A 16925-nucleotide genomic window follows, 5' to 3' on the forward strand; every position below is an offset into this window, starting at 1 on the left:
GCAACAACCTTTCTAAATCAAGTAACCCTCTATTGTCTCTCATGTACCTTGTGCCTGATTTAATAAAAATATTCTTTCTGTATAATATTAATTGGTTGGCTTAATTAGATTGTCCTCCTTAGTACACTAAAAGTTTTGGAGAGCAAAGGCAATACCATTTGAATCCATGAGTAGCAGATGTTCCATAAGTGTTTGTTGGAGAAATGAATGGTTTCTGGAAAAACTGTTGGTCAGTTTATTGAAAAGACAGCAAGAATTTGTTACTAAAAGTATTATATCATCCATGCTACATTTAATTACAACAGCAATATTGTCAGTGAAATGCAGTTTATAGTTTTAGTGTACAGGTCTACTGCTCTGCAAATGTAGGTAATTTTAAAAATAAACATGTATATGGTGCCATTGTGTGCTTTATGTATCTGGTACATTATATTCAGAATTGGATTGGGTTAAACCAGGCTACTTATAAACCTATTCTACTTATAAGTTCAAAGAAAGAAATATGTTTTAATGTTGAAATTATTTGAAATAATTTAACCTCATTTAAATTTACTTGTCATCCAGACAGAATAAAAAAAGGATTTTGACTGACTTTAAGTTACAATACACATACACACATGCACATTTTTAAAACAAAACTAAACTAAACTGTATGAAGGTATTGTTTCATATTTGCTTTGGGAATGAAAAATGTACCAGTGTGTTCATTTCTCCTGTGTTTATGTCCGATGCTTGCATTTGATGCGGTGCCATAATTCAGCACAGGGAAATATACTCAGAACAAACATAACATTGTCTCTCATTTTCATTTTGATTAATAATGCTCTATCTCTGGTAATTTGTAGGTGTTATTTGGAAGATGGAGCTTCAAAGGGTGCCTGGCTGAACCGGTCAAGTATTATTTTTGCGGGAGGTGATAAGTGGTCAGTGGATCCTCGAGTTTCAATTTCAACATTGAATAAAAGGGACTACAGCCTCCAAATACAAAATGTAGATGTGACAGATGATGGCCCATACACGTGTTCTGTTCAGACTCAACATACACCGAGAACAATGCAGGTGCATCTAACTGTGCAAGGTATGCATTTCCATATTTGCTATATTGTGAAGGACTGTGCTTAGAAATATTTAGATATCAAAATGACTGAGAGGTAACAGCCAATGTTGAAAGATATGTTGCCATTGTCTTCAGGGATTTAAGTTCCTAGATTCCATTAAGTATAATGGCTATTATAGGCATACAAATCCCATTTACCAAGATCAAAAATTATCCATTAACACCACATTATGGTTTTTTTGTATATTATTCATTTTGTATCTTCCTATGAGTTACCCCTTCAATAAATCTTTGAGAACCCATGATTGATACATTAAAATAAATTTTTGATAGCCTGTGATGGCTACATTAAAATATTAGAACTTTTTGAAATATGAATATTAACTCTTTAAAAGTAATCCTCAAGCTTTCTAACTCTCAGTCTCAATTCAGCTTCTATTTACTTTGATTCAAATCACAGTGAAAAGAAGCAGCCTTCTAGAATTATTTAATTTAAATATAGAGTAATTGAAAAAATATGGTTCACAATGCTTTGTACTTTGATTTACTTTTAGTAGATCATAAATCATGCTAGCTAACATACAATCTCCAAATTTAAACAGAATTGTTCAATTATTTTATTTTTCTTGCATACTAAAATGTAAGAGCATATTTATCCTCAACACAAATACTTTTCAAGAAAGATGTAATTATAATGCTAGTAGAATAGAAAATGTTTATTTTTGCCCTTTTGCATTATTTCCTTGTGCTTTATAGATTAATCATGTGTTGGTTGTATAGAAATAGTATACTGTGGAACTCAAGATGACACTGCAGCATTTCTAAGTAAAATTAATAACAAATTATATGATAATGTAGTGCCAGTGAATACATGTTTTATTCCTATCAGGAAGCTGAATTAGTAAGTTAGTTTTATTATTTCTGAGTTTACTCTTCAAAAATCAACAGTAAGTATTAATTTAGGTATATGGCTTACATCCAGAAAATATTGTTATTCTACAACTTTATTAATTGGGTTTTATTTCCTCACATAAAGGTAAAACTGAATTCAAACCAAGCTTTATTTATTAGTAAATATTTTCACTTTGTGATAATGATTAAACTTATTAAACAATTAACTTTAAGAAAGAAAGTATAAATTGAAGAGTAAGTCAGTGAATTTCCCCAGTGTTCTTACTACAGATCATTGAGGACTCTGGTGGTTTCCTTATTTAAAAGCATATGAAAAAATAATAAAGTTTTCATCAAAGTCCATCTTTATTCAGAGATTATCCAGAGTTTCCAGAGGGCAGGAGTTTATCCAGCTTTAAAACCGGACATGAGATTACAAGTCAAAAACACATTTCTTCAGTTATCCAAGCCTAAACCTGTTCTCTTGTTTAGTTCAGTGCCGTTTGACTTGAGTTTCTAGCTCAAAGACTACACAAAAATTTTATTATATGAGGAAAAGTACATTTTGACAATAATATATGTCACTTGAGATAAAGACATTTTTCTTCTTATATGTTTAAATAATATATTTCTGAACACTAAAAATATCCTGCTTTCCTTTTTCCATTCTCTCTTATTCCATGTTAGGTCCATATGTTTTAATCAGACCACAAATACATATATATAAAATATATATGTGTATATATATGCATACATATATATGCCTTGCTAATGCAAATGTTAATTTCTATAGAATTTCTTCATAACTTTATATTACATAGATTGTTTAATACTGTACACAGTTTTAAAACTGTTATATTCCTTACTCTGGCACTCTTTTTTTGCTGGCCAGTGTAAACTTTTGAGCACCATTTTAGGAAGTGCATTTTACAAATGCACTTACTGAAATTTTTATCAGTATAATATTTTGTTCCTCTAGAAAAATAAAATTTGTGTTACTCTTTTGACATATGTGGTTGGGTCAAATTAAAAGCTAATAATTTTACAGTATTTATGAACATAATTACTTATTAGAAGTTGATTGACGCGCACAGTTTTCCAATTACATTAATAAAGTTCAGGGAACAAATTAATAGGCTTGTCAGTCAATTCAAGAACTAAATAAATGTCATAAAAAGTCAAACTCCACTTAAGCTTCATTTCCTCTCATCGAACAAAAATAAACTGATGTGCACATTTCTTCAGTCTCTAAATTTGTTAGATTGTTTGATACTCAGGTGTATTTGGATAGTTTTGAAGTGTATATTCTTTGCCTACTAATTTGTCAAGCCTTGATTCACCAAGATAAAGAAATTTAGCAAGTGAGAGGCTATTTATTAATCACTGATGTCATACACACATTGGCTGGTAAAAACAAAGCTCATCTTTAATTGTTAAAACTATGTACTCAAGGCAGCTATTTTTTAGAAGTCTTTTTAGAAAGGGCAGAATAAAAAGGATATCTTGCCAACACAGACTTTGTGCGTGGGAAATTTGTTGGTGTTATTGATTTCTTAGAGCTATTAATATTGATAAATGGAACAATGGGGTAGAAAAGACACTGGAGTAGGAGTTGGAAAACCTGGATTCCAATCCTGAATTTTCCCTCATGAAATGGGTAATTCTCAAGCCTCTCTAAACTTTAGTTTTCTCATTTAAAAGTGGAGGATTCAGATCAGAAAATCTTAAGGTCCATTCTGGTCAAAACTAAGAAAACAGATGACAGGAAAAAAAAATCCACTGTGATTATTTATTTTTGATTTGAAAGGGGAAAAGTTATTTAAGTTAAAAAATGAAAAAAAATTCATAACAGTTGTATAACACATTTTGAGAACCATGCAAACTATTTTTTACACAGTAGCACTTTCTAGTATTTATTCTGCATGTATGCTTTATTTATCTCCATGTTTTTCTTTCGCTGACTGAGCTGAACAATGTATGTACTCATGGAATTTGAAGAATGTGGTGAATTGGAATTCTGCTTCAAGGGGGTAGAAATTGGCTCATAGATTTAGTAAGAAAATAAATTTTTCATTACCTGTATATAACACTGTTAAATCAAGTTACCTAATTGTCCAGTGTTTCAAATCATGTAGTATAGCATTTACTAAGAGCAATTTTTCTTGTTTATGAGTATAAAAATGTATGAGGCTTGAATACTTGTTATGAAGGGAGATCCCAATTACAATATTGTAATGAAACAAAACATAAAATGTAAATGCTTCCCATTCAAACACATAACACAATGGTTTCTACTTTAAGTTCATGTCTAGCATCGAGGTTGTATACAGCACAAAATAGATACCTAAAGATGTTGTATAATAAATGAATGTACAGACATGAGCCCCAGCCAACACCTTGACGGCAGCCTTGTGAGACTATGAGCAGTTACGATGTACCAAGACAGAAACTGAAATAATGAATGTCTATTGTTTTAAGACACACACACACACACACACACACACACACACAAATACATTCTCTCCCCCCACACACACACACAGACACACACACACTGTATGGAATGTTTATCACTCAGCTTCTGCCCTTTCAGGGAGACATATTCTAGGTTTTCTCTAGGCAAGTTGGAAGGAGGTTTGACTAACATAACCCTATGAGCAAAATAATTTCTCAAGGGTATTTAACTTGGCCAGTGTGTTCCAATTAATTCAGAGTGTTTTACTTACCTAGAATATTTGTGATAGATGGGGTGCTATGCTTCTCTTTTCCAAAATGGGCATGTTTTCCTAGCTGCTGGGAGTGCCATCAGCAGACAGCATATAGTGGGCAGTCCTTTCAGAGCTAGCCACAGATATAGAGAAGCAAAGTTAACTTCTGCCTAGCAACGATGTCTGATGACTAATTAAAGGAGGGAGTAGACAGCCTCTCCCTTCTAGCCCCAGTAGGTACCTCTGATGGGCCATTTTGGCTCCAGAGCAGCTGAAGCTATTAAACAGCATCCATTACATCTCAACTTCTTGCTCCGTTCAATCCTACCTTCTTCTTTTTCCTTCTCCAGTGATTTATCACAAGAATATTCCCTAATAAATCTCCTAATTGTAAATTTCATCTCCTTTCAACTCAAAGATCCCTAACTATGACCATGTTAGATCCTTGCCTCTGCTTAGTCACTGTTTAGAGAAAATCTTTGTAAAGTGGAAAGACAACGCATTCAAATACCATTGATTATTAACATTCTGTTTTATATTGGATGAGAATTTAAAGTGGCTTATAAAAAGTATTTAGTACACCAAGGTAAATAGGAGAAATCAGAAATAAAAGATAAGGTAAGAAAAGTAGGATGCAGTCAGATGTGAGGTTAGATTAGAAAATTTGTGCCATCATTTCTATATATTTTTACAGCTTGGTGAAAATTTTAGTTCTAAGATTTCTAGTACCCAGCACAGAAAGAGAAACAAGATGAGTTATTCATTTCATGGCCCCGAAGGTTAAAATTTATATATATATATATTTAAGATTTATTTACTTATCATTTATTTATTTATTTATCCATTTTTGGCTGCTTTGGGTCTTCTTTGCTGCACATGAGCTTTCTCTAGTTACGGTGAGCGGGACCTATTCTTCGTTGCGGTGCTCAGGCTTCTCAATCCAGTGGCTTCTCTTGTTGCAGACGACGGGCTCTAGGCTTGTGGGCTTCAGTAGTTGTGATGCACGGGCCTAGTTGCTCCACAGAATGTGGGATCTTCCTGGACCAGGGATCAAACACATATCCCCTGCATTGGCAGGATTCTTAACCACTGTACCACCAAGGAAGTCCCTAAAACTTACATTTCTTAGTACCCTGATCCTGTTACTCAGAGAAACAATTCAACTGTGAGTCATCTTAGAATATCACTGTGAACTGTAAGGAACATCTCAACAGTAACTATATGGCATGCACAGCACTCATTCATAGGATTGTTCTTTATAACACTTTCAATATAACCTGAAGTGCAGGGAAGTATAAAAGAATTTTAAATCTAAAAATAAATTTAACAAGATGCTAGTTCAATAACAGCGAGATAGCTTTTTGATTATTGCTTAATCTATGAGTAAATTTTAGAGCCTATCCTTCCTGAGTCAAACCTTCACAAATATTATTTCTCTCAATGGGTCTTTGAATAGGAAATCAAGTGCAGATATTTCAAAATTATACTTACCAATGAGTATCTGGAGGGCAGTTATTCTATGTGGCCACAAGTTTACAGCCATATTCTTTAAAGACCAGCATATCTTAATCTAATGCTAACATCCTTTTTATGAATTTTAAAGCCTGGGCAAGGTACACACTGGAAGAGAAAGATACCACACTTCTGCTTGAGTTAAGCTGACTGACAGTAAAGTAACATCACAGGACATGGGCCTGTCTTCCTCAAAAGACCCAAAGGGAAGAAAAGCTATAATGGTCAAAAAAGCATATCAAAATACCACATACATTAGAAAACTCAAGTCATTGTTCTGCAACAGTAAATACTTCAAACTTTTCAAAAAGCAACAAAATGAAACCAAAGAAAAATATTAGTACTAAGAAAAGTTTAACAGAGCCCATAGGTGTCAAAACAGGCAATGTCTGAATACAATCGTGGTTTAGGATAAAGCCCTCAGACTGGTTCCCACTCTGTTTTATTCAAGGTCTGTTCATACCTGTGAGGGAGATTAAGATTACATATAGGAGCCCCAATTTTGGACCTGCTTTAAAACACAAAGAAATGATAAAGACCCAAAGCATATATTCTTAATATTTTTAGCTTGGAAATAATCATAAACCACCCTAAGTAAAAATGGTTCCTTAACATAATTATGTTTCATTACCTCGCCCAAAGAACCTTTACCTTTAAGGAATGTAACTTCACAGTATACCTATAAGATAAAATAGTTGTATAATATATTACTTTTAAATTTATTATTTTAATTGATATATAATTGACATATGACATTATTTGTGTATGTTGTGAAATGATCATCACAGTAGCCTAGTTAGCATCCATCACTATACAGTTACAAATTTTTTTCTTTGTAATGAGAACTTTTAAGATTTACTCTCTTAGCAACTTTCAAATGTACAATCCAGTATTATTAACTGTAATCACTGTTGGTTTACAACCCTGAGAGTTCCTCTGGTGAAATCCAAAACTGGTCCCCATACACAGAGGGAAAGGGGAGACCTGGGAAAGAGGCAGACCATTTCAGATTGCTAGATGACAGCTTCAAGAAATATGGAAACTTACATATGAGGCTTGTCTTGAGTGATCACAAGACAAATAGACCTCCAAAAGTTTAAAGAGAGGCCTTAATGGGGTTCAGTCATGTATTCAGTCCAGGTGGTCCTAACAACACATTGCTTTCTCAAGGCTGCGTCCTCGAAATGGCTTCTAGAGTGGAAACGGTGGGCAGAACACAGGAGAGGGGGAGGGGGAGAGGAGCCTCAGGTTGCCTGAGTCCAGCTCAAGGATCAACCTGTAGGCATGTCCCTTCCATGACCTCTTCCAACAGTCACCATGTAGTGCATTACATCCCCATGATTTATTTACTTTATAGCTGGAAGTTTTCACTTTTTAATGCCCTTCACCCATTTTGCCTTTCTCCTCCCAACCACCAATCTGTTCTCTGAATTTATGAGCTCATTTTTTTTTTCATACATAACATACAATAAACTGCATATTTAGAGAGTACAATTTGGTATCCCAATCTCCCAATTTATTCCCCCCCAACCCTCCCCGCTTTACCGACTTGGTGTCCATATGTTTGTTCTCTACATCTGTGTCTCTATTTCTGCCTTGCAAACCGGTTGATTTGTACCATTTTTCTGTAATCTGCATATGTGTTAATTAATATACAATATTTGTTTTTCTCTTTCTGACTCATTTCACTTTGTATGACAGTCTCTAGGTCCATCCATATCTTTATAAATGTCCCAGTTTCATTGCTTTTTACAGCTAAGTAATATTCCATTGTATATATGTACCACATCTTTTTTATCCATTCACCTGTTAATGGACATTTAGGTTGCTTCCATGTCCTGGCTATTGTAAATAGTGCTGCAGTGAACATTGTAGTGCATGTGTCTTTTTGAATGATGGTGTTTTCTGGGTATATGCCCAGGAGTGGGATTGCTGGGTCATACGGTATTTCTATTTTTAGTTTTGCAAGGAACCTCCATACTGCTCTCCATAGTAGCTGTATCAATTTACATTCCCGCCAGCAGTGCAAGAGGGTTCCCTTTTCTCCACGCCCTCTCCAGCATTTACTGTTTGTAGATTTTCTGATGATGCCCATTCTAACCGGTGTGAGGTGATACCTCATTGTAGTTTTGATTTGCATTTCTCTAATAATTAGTGATGTTGAGCAGCTTTTCATGTGCCTCTTGGCCATCCATATGTCTTCTTTGGAGAAATGCCGATTTAGGTCTTCTGCACATTTTTTGATTGGGTTGTTTGCTTTTTTGATATTGAGCTGGGTGAACTGTTTATATATTGTGGAGATTAATCCTTTGTCTGTTGATTCATTTGCAAATATTTTCTGCCATTCTGAGGGTTGTCTTTCCATCTTGCTTATAGTTTCCTTTGCTGTGCAGAAGCTTTGAAGTTTCATTAGGTCCCACTTTTTTATTTTTGTTTTTATTTCCATTTCTCTAAGGGGTGGATCAAAAAAGATCTTGCTGTGATTTGCATCGAAGAGTGTTCTTCCTAAGTTTTCCTCTAGGAGTTTTATAGTGTCTGGCCTTACATTTAGGCCTTTAATCCATTTTGAGTTTATTTTTGTATATGGTGTTAAGGAGTGTTCTAATTTCCTTCTTTTCCATGTAGCTGTCCAGTTTTCCCAGCACCACTTATTGAAGAGGCTGCCTTTTCTCCATTGTATATCCTTGCCTCCTTTGTCATAAATTAGTTGATCATAGTTTATCTCAGGGCTTTCTATCCTTTTCCATTGATCTATATTTCTGTTTCTGTGCCAGTACCATACTGTCTTGATCACTGTAGCCTTGTAGTATAGTTTGAAGTCAGGAAGTCTGATTCCACCAACTCCATCTTTCCTCCTCAAGATTGCTTTGGCTATTCAGGGTCTTTTGCATTTCCATACAATTTGTAAGATTTCTTTTTCTAGTTCTATGAAAAATGCTGTTGGTAATTTGATAGGGATTATGGTGAATTTGTAAATTGCTTTGGGTAGTACAGTCATTTTCACGATGTTGATTCTTCCAATCCAAGAATATGGTATGTCCCTCCATCTGTTTGTATCATCTTTGATTTCTTTTGTCAGTGTCTTATACTTTTCTGTGTACAGGTCTTTTGCTTCCTTAGGCAGGTTTATTCCTAGGTATTTTATTCTTTTTGTTGCAATGGTAAATGGGTTTTTTTTCTTTCTGCTTTTTCATTATTAGTGTATAGGAATGCAAGAGATTTCTGCACATTAATTTTGTATTCTGCTACTTTATTAAATTCATCCTGCTACTTTACTAAATTCATCAATTAGTGCTAGCAGTTTTCTGGTAGTCTGTAGGATTTTCTATGCATAATATCATGCCATCTATGAACAGTGACAGTTTTACTTCTTCTTTTCCACTTTGGATTCCTTTTATTTCATTTTCTTCTCTGATTGCTGTGGCTAAAACTTCCAAAACTGTTTTGAATAATAATGGTGAGAGTGGGCACCCTTGTCTTGTTCCTGTTCTTAGAGGGAATTCTTTCAGTTTTTCACCATTTAGAATGATGTTGGCTGTTGGTTTCTCATATATGGCTTTTATTATGTTGAGGTAATTTCCTTCTATGCCCATTTTCTGGAGAGCTTTTATCATAAATGGATGTTGAATTTTGTCAAAAGCTTCTTCCACATCTATTGAGATTATCATATGGTTTTTATCCTTCAACTTGTTGTTATGATGTATCACATTGATTGACTTGCGTATATTGAAGAATCCTTGCATCCCAGGGATAAACCCCACTTGATCATGGTGTATGATCCTTTTAATGTGCTGTTGGAATCTGTTTACTAGTATTTTATTGAGGATTTTTGCATCTATATTCATCAGTGATATCGGCCTGTAATTTTTGTGTGTGTGTGACATCTTTGCCTGGTTTTGGTATCAGGGTGATGGTGGCCTTGTAGAATGAGTTTGGGAGTGTTCCTCCTTCTGCTATATTTTGGAAGAGTTTGAGAAGGATAGGTGTTAGCTCTTCTTGAAATGTTTGATAGAATTTGCCTGTGAAGCCATCTGGCCCTGGGCTTTTGTTTGTTGGCAGATTTTTAATCACAGTCTCAATTTCCGTACTTGTGATTGGTCTGTTCATGGTTTCTATTTCTTCCTGGTTCCGTCTTGGAAGATTGTACTTTTCTAAGAATTTATCCATTTCTTCCAGGTTATCCAATTTGTTGGCATATAGTTGCTTGTAGTAGAGTCTCACGATCTTTTCTATTTCTGTGGTGTCCGTTTTTACTTCTCCTTTTTCATTTCTAATTCTGTTCATTTGCGTCTTCTCCCTTTTTTCCTGATGAGTCTGGCTAATGGTTTATCCATTTTGTTTATCTTCTCAAAGAACCAGCTTTTAGTTTCATTGATCTTTGCTATTGTTTCCTTCCTTTCTGTTTCATTTATTTCTGCTCTGATCTTTATGATTTCTTTCCTTCTGCTCACTTTGGAGTTGTTCTTCTTTCTCTAATAGTTTTAGGTGTAAGATTAGGTTGTTTAGTCAATATTTTTCTTGTTTCTTGAGGTAGGAATGTATTGATATAAACTTCCCTCCTAGAACTGCTTTGCTGTGTTCCATAAGTTTTGGGTTGTTGTGTTTTCATTGTCATTTGTTTCTAGATATTTTTTGGTTTCCTCTTTGACTTTATTAGTGATTTCTTGGTTGTTTACTAGTGTATTGTTTAGCCACCATGTGTTTGTATTTTTTACACATTTTTTTTCCTGTAATTGATGTCTAGTCTCATGGCATTGTGGTCAGAGAAGATGCTTGATATGATTTCAATTTTCTTGAATTTACTGAGGCTTGATTTGTGACCCAAGATGTGATCTATCCTGGAAAATGTTCCGTGTGCACTTGAGAAGAAAGTGTATTCTGTCGTTTTAGGATGGAATGTCCTATAAATATCAATTAAGTCAAATGGTCTAATGTGTCATTTAAAGCTTGTGTGTCTTTATTTATTTTCTGTTTGGATGATCTGTCCATTGATGTATGTGGGGTGTTAAAGTCCCCTACTATTATTGTGTTACTGTCGATGTCCCCTTTTATAGCTGTTAGCATTTGCCTTATGTATTGAGGTGCGCCTATGTTGGGGGCATAGATATTTATCATTGTGATATGTTCTTCTTGGATTTATCCCTTGATCATTATGTAGTGTCCTTCCTTGCCTCTTGTAATACTCTTTACTTTAAAGTCCAATTTGTCTGGTATGAGTATTGCTACTCCAGCTTTCTTTTCACTTCCATTTGCATGGAATATCTTTTTCCATCCCCTTACTTTCAGTTTATATGTGTCCTTTGGTCTGAAGTGGGTTTCTTGTAGGCAGCATATAGAAGGGTCTTGTTTTTGTATCCATTCAGGCAGTCTGTGTCTTTTGGTTGGAGCTTTTAATCCATTTACATTTAAGATGATTATTGACATGTGTTTTTCCATTACCATTTTCTTAATTGTTTTGGGTTTGTTTTTGTAAGTCTTTTCCTTCTCTTGTGTTTCCTACTTAGCAGAGTTCCTTTAGCAATTGTTGTAAGGCTGGTTTGGTGGTGCTGAATTCTCTCAACTTTTGCTTGTCTGGAAAGCTTTTGATGTCTCCCTCAAATCTGAATGAGATTCTTGCTGGGTAGAGTATTCTTGGCTGTAGGCTTTTCTCTTTCAGGACTTTCAGTATATTCTGCCATTCCCTTCTGGCTTGCAGAGTTTCTGCAGAAAGGTCAGCTGTTATCCTTATGAGTTTTCCCTTATATGTTATTTGCTGCTTTTCTCTTGCTGCTTTTAATATTTTTTCTTTGTGTTTAATTGTTGTTAGTTTGATTACTATGTGCCTCAGTATATTTCTCTTTGGGTTTATTCTGTATGGGACTCTCTGAGCTTCTTGGACTTGGTTAATTATTTACTTTGCCATGTTGGGGAAGATTTCCACTATAAACTCTTCAAATATTTTCTCAGGCCCTTTCTTTTTTTCTTCTGCTTCTGGGATGCCTGTGCTTCAAGTGTTGTAGCACTTAATGTTGTCACCAAGGTCTCTCAGACTGTCTTCCCTTCTTTTTATTCTTTTTTCTTTTTCCTGCTCTGTGGCATTTATTTCCCCCATTCTATCTTCCAACTCACTTACTCATTCTTCTGCCTCAGTTATTCTGCTGTTTATCTCATCTAGAATATTTTTAATTTCAGTTATTTTGTTGTCCATTATTGTTTGTTTGCTCTTTAGTTCTTCTGAGTCCTTATTAACTATTTCTTGTATTTTCTGTATTTTGTTGTTGAGATTTTAGATCATTTTTACTATCATTACTTTGAATTCTTTTTCAGGCAATTTTCCTATTTCCTCCTCATTTATTTGGTCTTGTGTGGTTTTTCATGCTCCTTTGCCTGCATGGTGTTTCTTTGTTTTCTCACTTTGTCTAATTTATAGGATTTGCTGTCTCCTTTCCCTATGCTGCCTAGTAGTAATTCCTCTTGTTTCTGCCCTCTGCCCCCTGTGGTGGTGTTTGTCCAGTGTCTTCAGTAAGCTTCCTGGTGGGGGGGGTTGGTGTCTGCTTTCTGGTGTGTGGCTCTGTGTCCTTTCTCTCTGATGAGCAGGGCCATGTCAGGTGCTGTGTTTTAGGGTATCTGTGATGTTAATATGGCTTTAGGTAGTCTGTGTGCTGATGGGTGGGTTTGTTTTCCTGTCTTGTTTGTAGTTTGGTGTGAAGTGTCCAGCACTGGCAGTTTCAGACAGTCGGATGAAGCCAGGTCTTAGACTCTGATACAGGGCTCTGTGACAGTTCTCCACAGTTAATCTTCCCTGTGTCTGAGGGCTCCCTAGTAGTATAGCATCCCAGATTCAGTGCTCCCACCCCAGATCCTCCTACTTGACTTCTGATGGAGTAGTCCAGACTTCAGAGGTTGCTTGTCCCTGCAATAAAGAGGTTTAAAGAAAACTGTCTAAGCCCTAGACTAATGGCATAGTGTTGAGTAGAACAAATACTAACTCAAGGAAACACATACATGTATAAGACACACAAATACTGAATCAAGTAGAACATAAGACACTAGAAATACCTGGCAGAAGAACCCTAGTATACCATCAGACAATCAAAGAGAAAACAAACATAAATTCAAAACAAAACCAACCAACCAAACAAACAAACAAAAACCCACCACACACACCCAAATGCAAATCCAGGGAGATTTTGAAAGCTAGGATCAAATATAAAAAGATCAAGCATACCACTGGACAGTCTGAAGTTTCTCAGAACGAAATCAGACACATATTTAGAACTGATATAAAGACAAAACCTAATAATAAAAACCAAAGCACTGTGTCATCTGGAGAATAAAACAAGGAAACAGTGCAGACTGATAATATTACTTATAAATATATTAAGATAAAAGAAATTAAAAATGCACAGAAGACAGGGCAACAGAAGAGCATTGTGTGAATGGAAATATGAAAAGAAAAAGAAAAGAGAGAAAAAATGTATAAAAGATAGAGAAGGAAAGAGGGTAGAAGAGAGAAAGTTAGCACTACAAAAAACATATAGAAATAGAAATATGTAAAAATTCTAAAAATAAAAATAGAAGAAAAGAATAGAACAAAAGAATAAAAAAATATGTTATAATACATGTAGATCCCTTAGGACTAAGATCATAATTAATTAAAAAAAAAATAAACCACACTCACAAACACATATCCAGGGAAATTTTGAAAGCTAGGATCCAATATAATAAAGGGGAAAAGTACAATCAGACAGACTGAAGATTCCCAAAACAAAATCAGACAGTTATAATCAGAACTAAGGTAAAGACCAAACCTAATGATAAAACGCAAAGCAGTGTGTCATCTGGAGAATAAAGCAAGGAAACAAAGCAGACCGATAATACTGATTATAAGTATATTAATATAAAAGAAACTAAAAAAGGATAGAAGACAGGGCAACAGAAGAGTGTAGTGTGACTGGAAATATGAAAAGAAAAAGAAAGAAATAGAAATGTATAAAATATAGAGATGAAAAGAAGGTAGAGATACATTTAGCTACAAAAAACTTAGCTAGATATAGAAATATATAAAAATGCTAAAAATAAAAATGAAATAAAAAATATATTATAAAATGTGTAGATCCCTTAGGACTAAGATCATAATTAATAAAATTAAAAAAAAAAAAAGCTAGAACTGACCCCGGAATGGACCAGATCAATAGAATTAATAATATTTCTGTTTCCTTGGGGTCTCAGCTGTAAGTGTCCTTCTACCCACCTTGGGTTTTTTGTATTACTCTGTGACCAGAGGAGCTTCCTTTATTGTTCGTCTGTAAGCACCGGTGTGTGAGGAGAAAGTGGATACAATAGTGCATCGTTCCACTACTGGTGAGTGAGCAGTGGTGCCCTGCCTGGCTTGCAGCAGCTCAAGTGGCTCAGGCAGTGCCTGTTGCAGAGGGACACCGACGGCTCAGGCCGAGAAAGTGACCACAACCATGGCTCCTCCCACCTGCTATGACTCTGCCAGGGTGCCCTGCCTGGGTCATGGCAGCTTAGTCAGCTGTGGCAGTGCTTGTTGCAGAGGGATGCTGGTGGCTCAGGTGTAAACAGAATGTCTCCAGAGCTGGGCCACTCTGCGAACTTTTTTGCTCTCGGCTGCAGGCACTCTAGGCCAGTCCTGCCCGGGGGCCTTTGCATTAGCCCGGCCCAGAGGGGTTCTTCCTTTGTCAGTCACAGGCGCCCAGAGAAAGAGAGAGAGAGAGAGGCTACACCCACGACTCCTCCCCTCTGCTTCTAAGTCAGCAGTGCCAAGCCACCGCCATGGCCGTCTAGCTTTCCGTAGCAGGCTTTCTCCACTGTGGATTTCTTCCCTCCTGTCCTCTCAGTCCATCTTCCCACTACCAACAATGTTTCTCAACCTGAAAGAGTTCTCTGGTTCCCATGTTCCAGCTCCCAAACCCCCTGTTCAGCTGTGAGTTGATGTCTCAGTCCAGACATGCTGAGCCATGGTGCAGACCCTCTGTGTGTTTCTCACTCTTTCCCATCTGCCACAGCTCCACTGCTTCACCCTCTTTAAACAGTCCCAAATGTCTCCCTTCTGATCCAGGGAAATTCCCCACTGGAGAAGGGGTTTCCCTGTCAGATAAGTGACATTTCCCCAAATTTGTCAATCTCCCCTTTGTTTCAGATCCCCCCACCCCACAGTGTGGGATCCATCCCTTTCCTTTCTTCTCCTGCTCTTTCTCCTTTTTTTTTTCCCCCTCTGTCCTACCCAGTTATGTCAGAATCTTTGCAGTCCTTTCTGGTGTCCGAGGTCATTTGCTGGTGTTCAGCTGGTTCTCTGTGGGAATTATTGCACCTTTTGGTGTATTCCTGATGCATCTTCAGCACAGAGCAGCATTCTCTGCAGGCTGCCTCAATCATGTGGTTTTATCCTTCAATTTGTTAAGATGGTGTATCACATTGAATGATTTGAGCATATTGAATAATCCTTGCATTCCAGGAATAAACCCCACTTGATCATGGTGGATGATCCTTTTAATGTGTTGTTGGATTTTATTGGCTAGTATTTTGTGGAGGATTTTTGCAGCTAAATTCATCAGTGATATTGGTCTGTAATTTTATTTTTTTGTAGTATCTTTGTCTGGTTTTGGTATCAGGGTGATGGTGGCCCCATAAAATGAGTTTGGGAGTGTTCCTTTCTCTGCAATGTTTTGGAAGATCTTGAGAAGGATGGGTGTTAGCTCTTCTCTAAATGTTTGGTAAAATTCACCTGTGAAGCCATCTGGCCCTGGACTTTTGTTTGTTGGGAGATTCTTAATCACACTTTCAATTTCATTTTTTGTGATTCATCTGTTCATATTTTCTATGTCTTCCTGAATCAGTTTTGGAAGATTATACCTTTCTAAGAATCTGTCCATTTCATCCAGGTTGTCCATTTTATGGGCATATAGTTGATTGCAGTAATCTCTTATGGCACTTTTTATTTCTGCAGTGTCCGTTGTAACTTCTCCTGTTTCATTTCTAATTTTATTGATTTGAGTCCTCTCCCTCTTTTTCTTGATGAGTCTTGCTAGAGGTTTATCAACTTTGTTAATCTTCTCAAAGAACCAGCTTTTAGTTTTATTGATTTTTGCTATTGTTTTCTTTGTTTCTATTTCATTTATTTCTGCTCTGATCTTTATGATTTCTCTCTGTCTACAAACTTTGGGTTTTGTTTGCTCTTCTTTCTCTAGTTTCTTTAAGTGTAAGGTTAAGTTGTTTATTTGGGATTTTTCTTGTTCCTTGAGGTAAGATTGTATTGCTGTAAACTTCCCTCTTAGAACTGCCTTTGCTGCATCCCATAGGTTTTGGATCATTGTGTTTTCATTGTCATTTGTCTCTAGGTATTTTTTGATTTCCTCTTTGATTTCTTCAGTGATCTGTTGGTTACTTAGTAGCATATTGTTTAGCCTCCATGTGTTTGTGTTTTTCACAGTTTTTTTCCTGTAATTAATTTCTAATCTCATAGACTTGTGGTCAGAAAAGATGCTTGCTATGATTTCAATTTTCTTAAATTTACCAAGGCTTAATTTGTGACCCAAAATGTGATCTATCTTTGAGAATGTTCCACGTGCACTTGAGAAGAAAGTGTAATCTGCTGTTTTTGGATGTAATGTCCTATAGATATCTATTAAATCAAGCTGATTTATTGTGTCATTTAAAGCTTGTGTTTCCTTATTAATTTTCTATCTGGATGATCTGTCCATTGGTGTCAGTGGGGTGTTAAAGTCCTCCACCATTATTGTGTTCCTATCGATTTC

At 35.9% G+C, this 16925-nt stretch overlaps 1 protein-coding gene across 2 annotated transcripts in view; it reads left to right on the forward strand.

Annotated features, from left to right (window-relative positions):
* The window catches only part of NEGR1 (neuronal growth regulator 1), an 871642-nt gene that overhangs the window by 337947 nt on the left and 516770 nt on the right, over nucleotides 1-16925 (forward strand). For both annotated transcript variants that reach the window (XM_057716185.1, XM_057716191.1), the window contains one exon: nucleotides 846-1078. In XM_057716185.1, the coding sequence (XP_057572168.1) occupies nucleotides 846-1078 (233 nt within the window). The remainder of the gene's footprint in view (nucleotides 1-845; nucleotides 1079-16925) is intronic.

Source organism: Hippopotamus amphibius, chromosome 1, assembly GCF_030028045.1.
Source record: "Hippopotamus amphibius kiboko isolate mHipAmp2 chromosome 1, mHipAmp2.hap2, whole genome shotgun sequence".
Taxonomy (NCBI): domain Eukaryota; kingdom Metazoa; phylum Chordata; class Mammalia; order Artiodactyla; family Hippopotamidae; genus Hippopotamus; species Hippopotamus amphibius.